We start from the raw sequence: 11,346 nt of genomic DNA, 5'->3' as shown, positions 1-11,346 counted from the left end.
CACGCGCCGCGACGCTCTGCTCCCCGCGCTAGTTGATCGGCGGCGGCGGTTGTGCGCGGAACCGGCCAAAACTGTAGGCTACGAGACATTGGGAGGACGACAACATGTGACGAACGTAGGTTGGAAGGGGATGGAAGAAAGGGAGGGATATTAGAAAAGAGAGAAAGAGGGGGTGCAGAGGGAGAATTGTTGAGAAAGGAGAAGAGCTAATGAGAGTGAGGGATAGTGGAAAATGGAGGAGTGTGGATTATTTGAAAAGAGAGGGATGAGAGAGAGAGAGAGAGAAAGGGAGAGCAAGACTTTTAGTAAAAAAAAAAACGAAAGCGACGAGAAACTAATGAGAGTGGAGTGATAATGAAAAAGAGGGAAGAAGGATGAGAGCTACTAAAAAAGAAGGGGAATATTGAGAGATATTGAGAAAGAAGGAAAGAGAGGATGGAATAAAGAGGGCGATGGAAAAAGTTAAAGAGAATAGAAAAAAATATTAAAAATGAGAGCGAGCGAAAGAAAATGAAAGGGGTGCTGAACCCTGAAAAGATACGAAGCAATGGAATAGCGGAAAGAGTGAGAGAATTCAAGGTAATTGAAAAAAGAGAAGTAGAGCGATGAAAAAGACTAGAGAAAGTGATGAACATCGAAAAAAAAAAAAAAAGAACTCAACGATGGAGACCGATAGAGAAAGTGGAGAACATCGCTAAATACTCTACGACCTCGATATTTTCTCTCCAATTATACATACTCGACAAGAACCAATTAGAAAATAATACAGAGAATAAAGAATAAAATAATAACACCGAAATATTAAATTTAACGAAAAATTTAATCTCGATTCACTAACCAACTCAAACAAAAAAAAAGAGAGATAAAAGGAAAGAAAAAGGTTAGATAAACGTAGAAAGGGTAAGATTAAAAGGTTCCCACAATCTTGTCTCCTTATCAAATTCGATTCCCTCTCTTCCCCCTTTCTCTCTCTCTCTCTCTCTCGGTGTTCTTCTCTCGCTCAAATACGCACCCTCTCCCTTGACCCCTCTCTGCTGCCGAGTTTCGCCGCCCCATCTCATCGCCAAGCCACCCCAACCCGGAATAAATCAATACACGTGTCTGCTACTTGCTCGTACATTCGGCTGGGGCCTTAAACCGAATCGTCGTCGCGAGGAGGAGTTGACAGCTCGCGAGGAGGAAAATAATTCGAAGGCCTATGATTTCACACTATTCATACAGATGGTTGAGGATTTAATTAAGCCTGCGGAGAGGATAGGGGGAGGGAGAAATGACGTTTCTGACCACGTTGCCAGAAAATAGAGGATGAAAATAGAAACTGGATTTCTAATTAAGCGTTTGATTTTGCATCTTTTCGAAATAGAGAAATATTAATAATTGTCTAATCCTCCACTGATATTGTTAAATAATAACTAATTGTTACATAAGTTTAGATTTTGATTTTATATTGTATTTATATTTTATTTATATTGTAGATGTATAATATAAAAAAATAATGAAAGGATTGTAGGGAGGATTTGAGAATTATTTAATAATAACTTAGTTTCGTATCGAATAAAGAAACAATTTAAATAATTTTGTGATTACAATTCAAAAAAATAATTTTGACGTTCATTACAATGATTATATTTTATGATTAATAAAAATTGTTGTGACTCACCTAATTGACGACAAATGTCGGCCTTCAGGTGCGAAGGCAGAGTTTTTTCCTTGAGCAATGCCTCGTAATGTTCTTTAGCAAGACGATATTTCCCTTGGACTTCGTATAAATGAGCTATGTGAAATTTTACTGAAACACAAAGAGAAACAATATTTTAATATAACATTAATAATTATAAAGTATATGAAATTATAAAATATACGTAAAAAAAGAAACAAATTTAAATTAATGGCAAAATATTTTAAATAATACGAATATATGTATATATATATATATGTGTGTAATAATGTAACATTAAAATATTTTATATTAATTACATTGATTGATTAATAATTAATTAATTTTATGGCTGTATTTATCAATTCTATGATAACCTATTTGGATTTAGAACGTTATTGTACAAATTTGAATATGCGAAACAATAAACGTAATATTACAAAAAGATCGTATTATTAATTATGTACTATAATTATAATAGATAATGCATACTGAATAAACAACGATAATTACAACGTTACGTTTCTATTATAATTTTAATTAAAAAATAATAATAATAATAATAAAATTTAAATTCAATTTGTAATGTCTTAAGAATATAAAATATAATTAATTAAAATAATTTTCTATATATTTATAATACAACCATAAAATTGTGAATAATAATAATATTTTAAAATATCAATTTTCGATTATTACTTGATCAGTTGCAAACTCTAGACTATTTCGATGTCTCGATGGACAGAGGTTTTATTAAGTCCAGTTATTTTATAAGCGAAAACTTCCGGATGATGAAGACCACCAGGATCAATTTCTCGGTAAGCAAAAGCGATTCTAGTACGATTAAATGATGAGAATTACTTTAAACTATGAGTCAATTGGTGATTCTTCGTACGATTACGAAAAATTATTATAAATAGTTAAATTTATGAAATGCATAATATTTTGCAAAACGATATCGGCTCTTCATTTATATTTATCTATTATAACGTACAACATGTATTTCCATTGAACTGATTAGATACATTTTTAAATATGTATATTCACGTAATAAATTTTTTTAACAATAACTTTAATAATAGTTTCAATTCAATTTATTCGATTCACCTTCTATTCGCATATTTCCTTGAATTATCTATTCCGTTCTTGAGAAAGGGACATTCACTTTCTTCTTCGAACTTGACCTCCTTTTCACAGTATAATTAAGCAGTATAAAAAGTATATCACCTCATAGAATATCTCTCCTTTTTTCCCCTATTGATCATTGGAATCAAAGTTCATCGAACCACTTGTAATTATTTCACCAATAATGAATTCTTCTATTAAAACTACATTCATAAGAAAAAGAAGGAAAAGAATGAAATAAAAGATACGATATAAAAGATTGATAAAAGCTCTTTTTCATTTAAAAAAGATAAAAAATGAAGATATTTCAGATATTATTGGATATGGAAAAAAATTGTTAAACGAGAGTAGAGATTGGTTATTATATTGCTCTCTCTCTTTCTGTTGATTTAAAAAAGTATTTGAATAAGCTTATAAAAATAATAAAAAAAATGTTATTCTATTTTTTATATTCCAATATCTGTTCTCATCTTTCATTTTAAATTTTCATCAAAATTTATAGATATATTATTAATTTCAAAAAAAACCAACGTATTAAAAATAATGACAAAAAAATTTCAAAAACTTTGTATAGAAAAAAATTTATATGTTAATTGTTTTGAAAAATTTCTCGTATCTTAAATTATTTTATTATTTCTTATTGAAATATGACATTCATAAATAATTCATGGAAATTTGAATATTTATGAGTATATTTTTATCCTCATGAACTAAATTTAAACAGAACAAGTAGTGTTCTAGATGATTCATTCCTGATTCTAGGTAATCTAACGTGACGAGGATAAACTTATGCTACGAGATGAAATTCCGCTAAGAGCGACCAAAATTCCCTAGTTAGTTAAGATTCTATTCCATTTCTACTTACTCGACAGATTCTTACGTGTAATCCATTTCTATGTTTTTCATATATTCCATATATTTATGAACTCGAAATTTATTTTTAGTTATATTTTAGAAAAAAATTCAAAGACAAAAAAATCTTTCCGTAAAAATAAAAATAAATTAAAAACTATCTCTTCCAAATCTATATTGTTGGTAAATGATAATTTTGTAATAAAATAGAAATTTATTCCATATAATAACATTTCCAATCCCGAAAAATTATTCTAATAAATGCATAAAAAAATTTAACAAAATCTAACACGTAATTATTCCTTTAGAAAAATTACATAATGAAAATTACGTAATCGCTCGTATAGAAGGGAAGAGAACATAAATTCAGGGACCCTAGAATTCACGAAGCAACATATGCGGTAGTTAAATGTGGGAGTCGAGTTCAAGGAAAGTCGTTAAGGCGTTTAATGCACCCTTAAATATCGTCCACCGCGTGATACGTGTTATCGTAGGTCACACGTGACACAAGAATTGCTGTATCACGTTAGAAAAGGGGGTCAAGTTCGAGGCGGAAAGCGAGCAAAAGGCTCTGGGGTCGAGATGTTGTCAAGACGTGGCGCGCAGGTATGTAATAGGCGCTTTTCACGCGGCGGAAGTATCGATTTCATCGTGGCTTCGCTAAATAATATATTAAAACCGCGCACGCAAAACCGAGGGAGATTATTTTACCCTCTTATTCCTTTTCTATTGAATTTCCTTCTTTTTTTTTTACAGTTGTAGATGAACACTTGCATATTCGATGGATTTATCATTTAAAGTTTTAATTTTAAATAAAGGAGAGGAATTAAATACGTCCGTGTTTCAGTGACATATTAAAGAAAAATTCCAAATTTAAGAAGCGAAAAGCAAAATAAATTAAAAAATAAAAAACTTGAATCTTCTAATTTTCTAAAAAGAATCAACCATCAATTTTGCAAAAATAACTAGACACGAATGTCTTAGAGGATCCTCTTAAGAGGATCGTGTATCAAAACAAGAAAAAAAAAAAAAAAAAGAAAGAAAAATTTGCATACGAGAAAGCAACATGTGGTATAGGAATAAGATTTCAAGAGTAAAAAGCACGGTTTACGGTGAACAGCTGTTCACGTGCATTATGTTTTCGAAGGTGGAACACGCGTAGGCGAGATCGTAAGGAACGAAAACCGAGAACTCACTTTCAAGCTTGGAAAAAGAGGCAGGTGTCGTGGCATCGATCAAAGCGAGTGTCAGGTGCTTCAAGGCGGCATCAAAGTCAGCGTGGACCTTCAGCATCAAGCCGAGCCGTAGGTGAACCTCGCAGGCTCGTGGAAATCCTGGTTCCACCCATAGCACCTGCTGGAATGCTTTCACGGCCCTGCAATCAGAATTAGTTTTTATTAGATTTTTATTCGCACGTTTGTTAATTGTTTAATAAAATTTCAGAAATAACTGCAATTATTATTTCTTGCTTCGATTTTTTTTTTTTTTATATTCAGTTCTATTTTATTTCAATTTTTATCTCAATTTTCCAATATATTCACTTCAATAAAATTTCGCTTTTATGTATTTATTTTTATTTCATCTCAATTTTACTTCAATTCCTTATTAAAATTCCTATCGGATTGACTTCAATTCTGCAGAATTGGAGGATTATTAATAATCTTGGACGTCATTTCATTAATCATTTCCATTACACGGTACTTCAATTTATATCACCACTATATATTTCTTTCATCGATTTTTCCTTAGCTATACTCCATATACTCCAATTGAAAAATGTATCTATAATATTTCACTTTAAGTTGCATCGCCACTTTAATTTATAACTCCACGTTTTCCACCATTCCACTTCCACTTTCATAATAACTATTATGCAAAAAAAAAAATATACTTTTGAAATCTCTTTTGAAAAGAGAGGTCGATCGTTCTGTTGGAGAATCTAGTGGAAGATTATTATCGAAATTTATGCTTCGTAAAAAATTCAGGGTTAAGAAATAGATTCACGCGAGGAACGTCTAATCGCGTGCATCGAGTGCGTGCACGAGGATAGTGGACCGGAAGTGGTTAGTGTTCTGCCTCGTCACGCGACAACTCCGAGTTCGGGAGAACAAAACCATAGGGGCAACTGGTGAACGGGCAACAATAACCATTGCGCAGTTGCAAATGACACGGTACGTGTTTGCAGGTAAACGAAGTCGATCTAATTCGATGACACGGAAGAAAAAACCGGAAATCGTTGTCCCCTGCTGACGACCATGCGTCGACGAGTCTAGAAAATTAATATTCTCAGTTATGGGATTTTTCGTCAAAATTTTGCCAAGTATAAAAGTTAGAAAATCGTATTGACCCTTTCCAATACTCTCAAAAAAAGTCACGACAAAATATCAGATGCAGATACAACTCTTATTGAATTATAAAATCAATTGCGTTTAATAGAAACACGTAGAATCATCTCTATGGTAAATTCGTACAAGTATTTGGAAACTTGTGAAATTTCAAGTGAAATTCATCCCAAAAAAAAGAAATATATCCTTTTTTCTAAGAAATCTAAGAAATCTAATTTAAAACCCGACGAAATATTTTTCCTTTGATCAAAACATTTGAATCTAAAATTAACAAATGAATCTGTGCAATTACCAACGCAAGTGTTTCTCATCAGAGAAGAATGAATCATCGGCTTTAACGAATCAAGCGAGGAGAGCGAATTCCAAGTACGGTTATGTCGGGTGTCATTTTATTTCGGCTTTTGGAACCCGCTGGATCCGAGCCAACGTTAAATCAACGCACACAGATTGAGCATTACACTGGGGATAGGCTGGTTTGAAGTTCGTTGCTCGGCTTCGTCCGAGATGGAGTGTACGTATATTGGATGTGTTAGCGGACCGCATTTTCGAATGGATTTTCGTCGCACTTTTCCGAAACCGCCACGGGAAACCAATGGAGTAACAGGTTGCGGTAATGTTTCGTAACCTCGTTGCAAAAAGCATTTGGAAAACGTTCTCGTCCGATTCGAATTGAAATTGGTTTATTGTTTCTTCTATATTTTCCAGGATTGGAGTAGAATTTTCTGAAGATTACATGGAATCAAATAATAAAATTAATTAAAATACAAATATTAATTATCAAATAAAATTAAAATTCGTATCTTTTTCATTTCATATTCCTTCCTAGAACGTAATTCCAACTTTTTCGAAACAAGTAAAACTTCCCATTCTGCTAGGAACCAACTTAAATTTAACCGTCCACTCAATCGCTTCTAAGATCCTAATCTAAGAGTTTTCCTAAAAATAGGAAAAAAAAGAAATAAATAAAATCGTATCGCGATAAAGATTCACCAGAGACACGCCATTGTTCCATATCCGAGGAGAAGCTGAAGAGGGAGCGGAAGTAACGAGTACGTTAATTCCGACGACAAATTAATTGAAGCTCGGCTGGTGTGCTGGCGCGATGAGAAGTAGAGCGACGGAGATAAAAAAAAAAAGAAAATAAAGGAAAAGAAGAGGGAAAAGGAGGAGGAGAGGAGATGGAGAGAAGGCAAAGAGATCGGTCGGTCGCCTTGGCGTAAAGGCGGTAGTAAATTCATTCACAAGAAGCTATTCATTCATCGCTTCATTCACTCCGCGTTTCCTTTCGGGGTTCGTTGTCTTCGGGAATGAGTCACTGTTACACGCGGCCGACCACCCGTGTGGGAGAGAAGCAGAAATGTCACTGACTCGAGGAGAGTTGCGAAATAATGCAAGGGAAACGTTCGATCGGCACTTTAAACCGACGATAAGAACGTAAATATCGTTAAATTTAAGAATTTTTAATCTATTCCTATGTACAGTTAGGATTTGATCGAACGGTTGAGTAGTATTCTTCTACTGTTTCAGAATTAAAATATATGTGTCGAGTTAAGTGGAATGTGTGGGAGAGAAGCGAAGTAGCAATTTATGACATAAGATGTGACATGTATCGTTCGATATATTTCATCATCCTCTTTAATGAGTATTTCTTCCCAATGGAAATAAAACGTGATACAACTTTATATCATTTATATTTTGCCTTTTAATAAAGAGAATTTTTATCGAAAATGTGCGAGATAAATGGTTTTTTAAAGTAATTTTTTTTATTATCATATAACGATGAATAATTGAAGAAATAAACGATATATCATAATGTAAAAATAATACAAGATGTATAAGTGTCATTTATTATCGAAAGAGATATGGATGAATTTTAATATTTACACGAGATTTTCACAAAAATTCGCAATTTTAACGCGTTTTATTGTATTTGAAAGAAATCACTCGTTAAAATTATTAGCGAAGGAACGGAATAGCGGGCACTGGCGAAACGGAGCTGATCTGTGACCGACCTATCTCAACCATGACGAAACAGAAACGAAATCCGATACTGATTCTGACGACTGATGTCGCTTGTTTGCTAGTCTCTGCCATTGACCTGGGTATTTATAGGTTGAAACATCGATTCAACAGCGTAGAACAGTTTGTTACACCGTCTGTCGGCTGAGGCTAACGTTGATATTCATCATCACGATTGGAAAAAAAAAAAAAATACAAATCGATAAATCGTGCGACAACCAAAACATACGTGGACGTTTTACGAGCAACATCCACGTTTTAACGCCATCGTAAACGCGGTTCAACATAAATTGCAATTCTATTCGTCGTAATGTTGTTTAATTTAAACGATCTGGTATAAATATTGCTAAATATTTCAAAGAACTAAATTAATGTGCGAGTATAAAAATATAATTATAGAAGAATTATATAATTCAAAATATTTTTGAAAAAGATTTTGCCTTTGTAAACATTACAAATTCTTCTTGTACACTTTGTTATCAAGATTCCATGTTAAAAATCGTATTTAAATAAAATTAAAAATACCAACGCCTTATCGTTGTTTCTACATAGATAATACTCGCTGAAAATGTTACATAAAAAGGGAAAATGAAAACATAGAAAAATACTTATCAAAAGATAAGACATTGATTTTTAATAATCGTAAATATTATATTCGTTTTTTCCATTTTTAAAATGAATTAAATAAAAACTTTTCAACATTTTCAACGTGTCCTTTTTCAAAAAATATATCATAATACGTAGTTTTGTAATTTGCAATGCCGATATAATATATCAACAAAACTGAAAAAACATTTTATCAAAAGCTTATAAATAACATTAATCGTAGCAACTTGCAACTTATTCTACTTAGTAACACTTCAAACATCAATGTTAAAATAGATTAGTAATAGATAAGGAAAAATTTAAGATAAAAATTCAAGTTAATCATAAAGTAACTAATAAATATTATATAAACTCTTATAATTCACATGAAAACAAATATCTAATCGATACTCTTTGTATAACACTTTATAACATATTATCTGAAGATTTTTTATAATTGTTCCTTTTTAACGTAAAGAAGTATCACGTAAAGAACTCCGTCTTTATATTTATTCATTCCCCCATCAATATCGATCAATGGTCAAACAATCCAAACTTATTCCAAAACCACGCACGTTGCGTCCATTCAGCAAAGAGCAGGAACCAACCGATCATCTTCGAACAAATTTCAACGTTGAATCAAGAAGGAGAAGGTAGCAAGAAGCATACAGCTATTGAAATGGAATCTAAATGAAGTCATTAAAGCCAGGCTCTCCTCGTTGATATCTCGACGAGAATCGCGAGGACTTTCTCTGGTTATCGTACACGGGAGCATTTCGGATTTCCTGCTCCCGGCCATTTCATGCGTTGAACGCGTGCAAAAGCAATCCTCCGCGTCCACGATGCAGCAGCCTCGAAGGGTGCATTTTAATGCGCCCTTTGCTCGGCAGCCCGCTTTAACACCTCATAAATTAATTACCATCGGTATGACCTATTAATGGCCGTTTTGTCGACGACGAGCGCTCGACCACCACCCGAGACGATGCCTTTTTTATCTTACCCTGTTTTGCCCGCGTATATTTAAATTAATGAGAATTTTAAAAAGATCGAGGAAAAAGAATTTAGCGAATTCCTTTATTTTTTCCTCGTAAGATATAAATTAAACTGGAAGGGAAATTAGAAGTTGAAGAATTTTTTTCGAGAGAATCAAGCCAAAATTGAGAAAGATTCAAATCGTAGATTAAAAGAGATGTTCTAATATTAAAATATAAGTAGGTTACTTGGCTTATAAATCGAGCCTAATAAGTACATATTCAATTATCGTACACAAACGCGAACAATGAAACGCAGAAACAAGTTACATTCTCCGGGATATAATATATGTTTATAGCATTACATATTATGTTGTCAGTTTGTATCTCGGCCATTCTTGCGCAATAATAGCGCCATTCTCCCTCCATAGGATCGCGCGAATCTCCTTATATCTCGTAAGATACCGTTTCGACGCCCACGCGACAATTGCAGTTTTCTTAATGGTACGTGATGCAATGGAGATTTCCTGTCTTTTTTTTTTTTTTAAATAAGAACAATTGTTCTTTTCTGCAAATACTTTGAATATTCGATGGATTGGATGATCGATGGATCATGAAATCGGAGGCTAAATGAAGAGGGATGTTAAGTAACGTTAAACTATCCATGAAAATTGTAAACTACGAATAAATAATTTTTGACACCGATTTTCCATCGATATAATTGTAAAAAGTATGTTTGAGTACTTTTTCTTGGACGATAAAAGAAAAAAAAAATATCAAAAAGAGTTAACAAAAATGAGATCACCGCCCCATGTTAACACGTATCGCGTTAAATCTCGATACGCACAAATTCTTGTTTACCTGGCTTGCACCCTTGTCAACGTTTCGTATCGCGCTCGTTCTCGCTCGTTATAATAGCACTCTCGCGATTCTTAACGATACGGAGAGCTTTATGGTGTCACGGAATTATCCGCCCACGTATTCATTCAGCAGAGATCAAACGAGCGAACCGGTTCGATTAAAAAACGTATTGGTTTCATGTCCGAAAGAAAATATTTGCAACGTTTTATTGTTATGCTGTTTCAATTTATATCATTTCCCCATTTCTAATCATTTTTAAAACTTGTACATTAACACTTTTGAAACATCTTGTTGTATTTCTATATTCCTTCAATATCCTAATAACTTAAGAAAAAAACCCAAGTAAAACTATAATGTATTAAAAATAATCTATCTGAAGCATCCCTCTGTTAATAGACGAAAGAAGAGGAAAAAACAAAATAAAATTTACTCGATGAAAAAAAAAAAAGAAAGATTCAGAGCGCTGAACGAAATAATAACTCACTGACCTAAAAAATCAAATCTCTGAGCTTTTTTGTCGCGTCTGCACGCGCGGAATTTATCAGCGAACGTTTAATTGCAAAAATAACGCTTTTTTCCAAGAGTCCACGCGGTATCGTGGAGAGTGTGGGCGTGGGTACACCGGATATAAAAGCAGTGGCGCGTTATGGCGGTCTCTGAAAAAAAAGGGATAATAAATGTGCATCATTCAGAGAACTCGCGAGGTAGAATGAACCCATACCACGGATTTGTATGTGCCTCGTTACTTTCCATCTCGCTTGCTTCTCTCTCTCTCTCTCTCTCTCTTTCTCTCTTATTTTCTCTCTTCGTTATGCAACTGTTTTTAATCCCATTCAAGCGCAGTTGGCACGCGGGAAAGTGAAATATAACAAATGGGTGATCTTCGCGGGCGTAAATAAACGATTTTAAATCGTGGTTCGGACCGTGATTA

At 33.4% G+C, this 11,346-nt stretch overlaps 1 protein-coding gene across 2 annotated transcripts in view; it reads right to left on the bottom strand.

The window, feature by feature from the left end:
- The window catches only part of LOC102674998 (histone demethylase UTY-like), an 82,625-nt gene that overhangs the window by 6,539 nt on the left and 64,740 nt on the right, over nucleotides 1-11,346 (bottom strand). For both annotated transcript variants that reach the window (XM_031508723.1, XM_006612091.2), the window contains exons 4-5: nucleotides 4,831-5,009; nucleotides 1,661-1,789 (exon numbers count right to left, since the gene is read on the bottom strand). In XM_031508723.1, coding sequence (XP_031364583.1) covers nucleotides 1,661-1,789; nucleotides 4,831-5,009 — 308 coding nt within the window. The remainder of the gene's footprint in view (nucleotides 1-1,660; nucleotides 1,790-4,830; nucleotides 5,010-11,346) is intronic.

Source organism: Apis dorsata, unplaced genomic scaffold, assembly GCF_000469605.1.
Source record: "Apis dorsata unplaced genomic scaffold, Apis dorsata 1.3 scaffold_98, whole genome shotgun sequence".
Lineage (NCBI taxonomy): Eukaryota > Metazoa > Arthropoda > Insecta > Hymenoptera > Apidae > Apis > Apis dorsata.
Note: the sequence above shows the minus strand (reverse complement) of the source record. Positions and strands in the feature narration are given on the sequence as shown.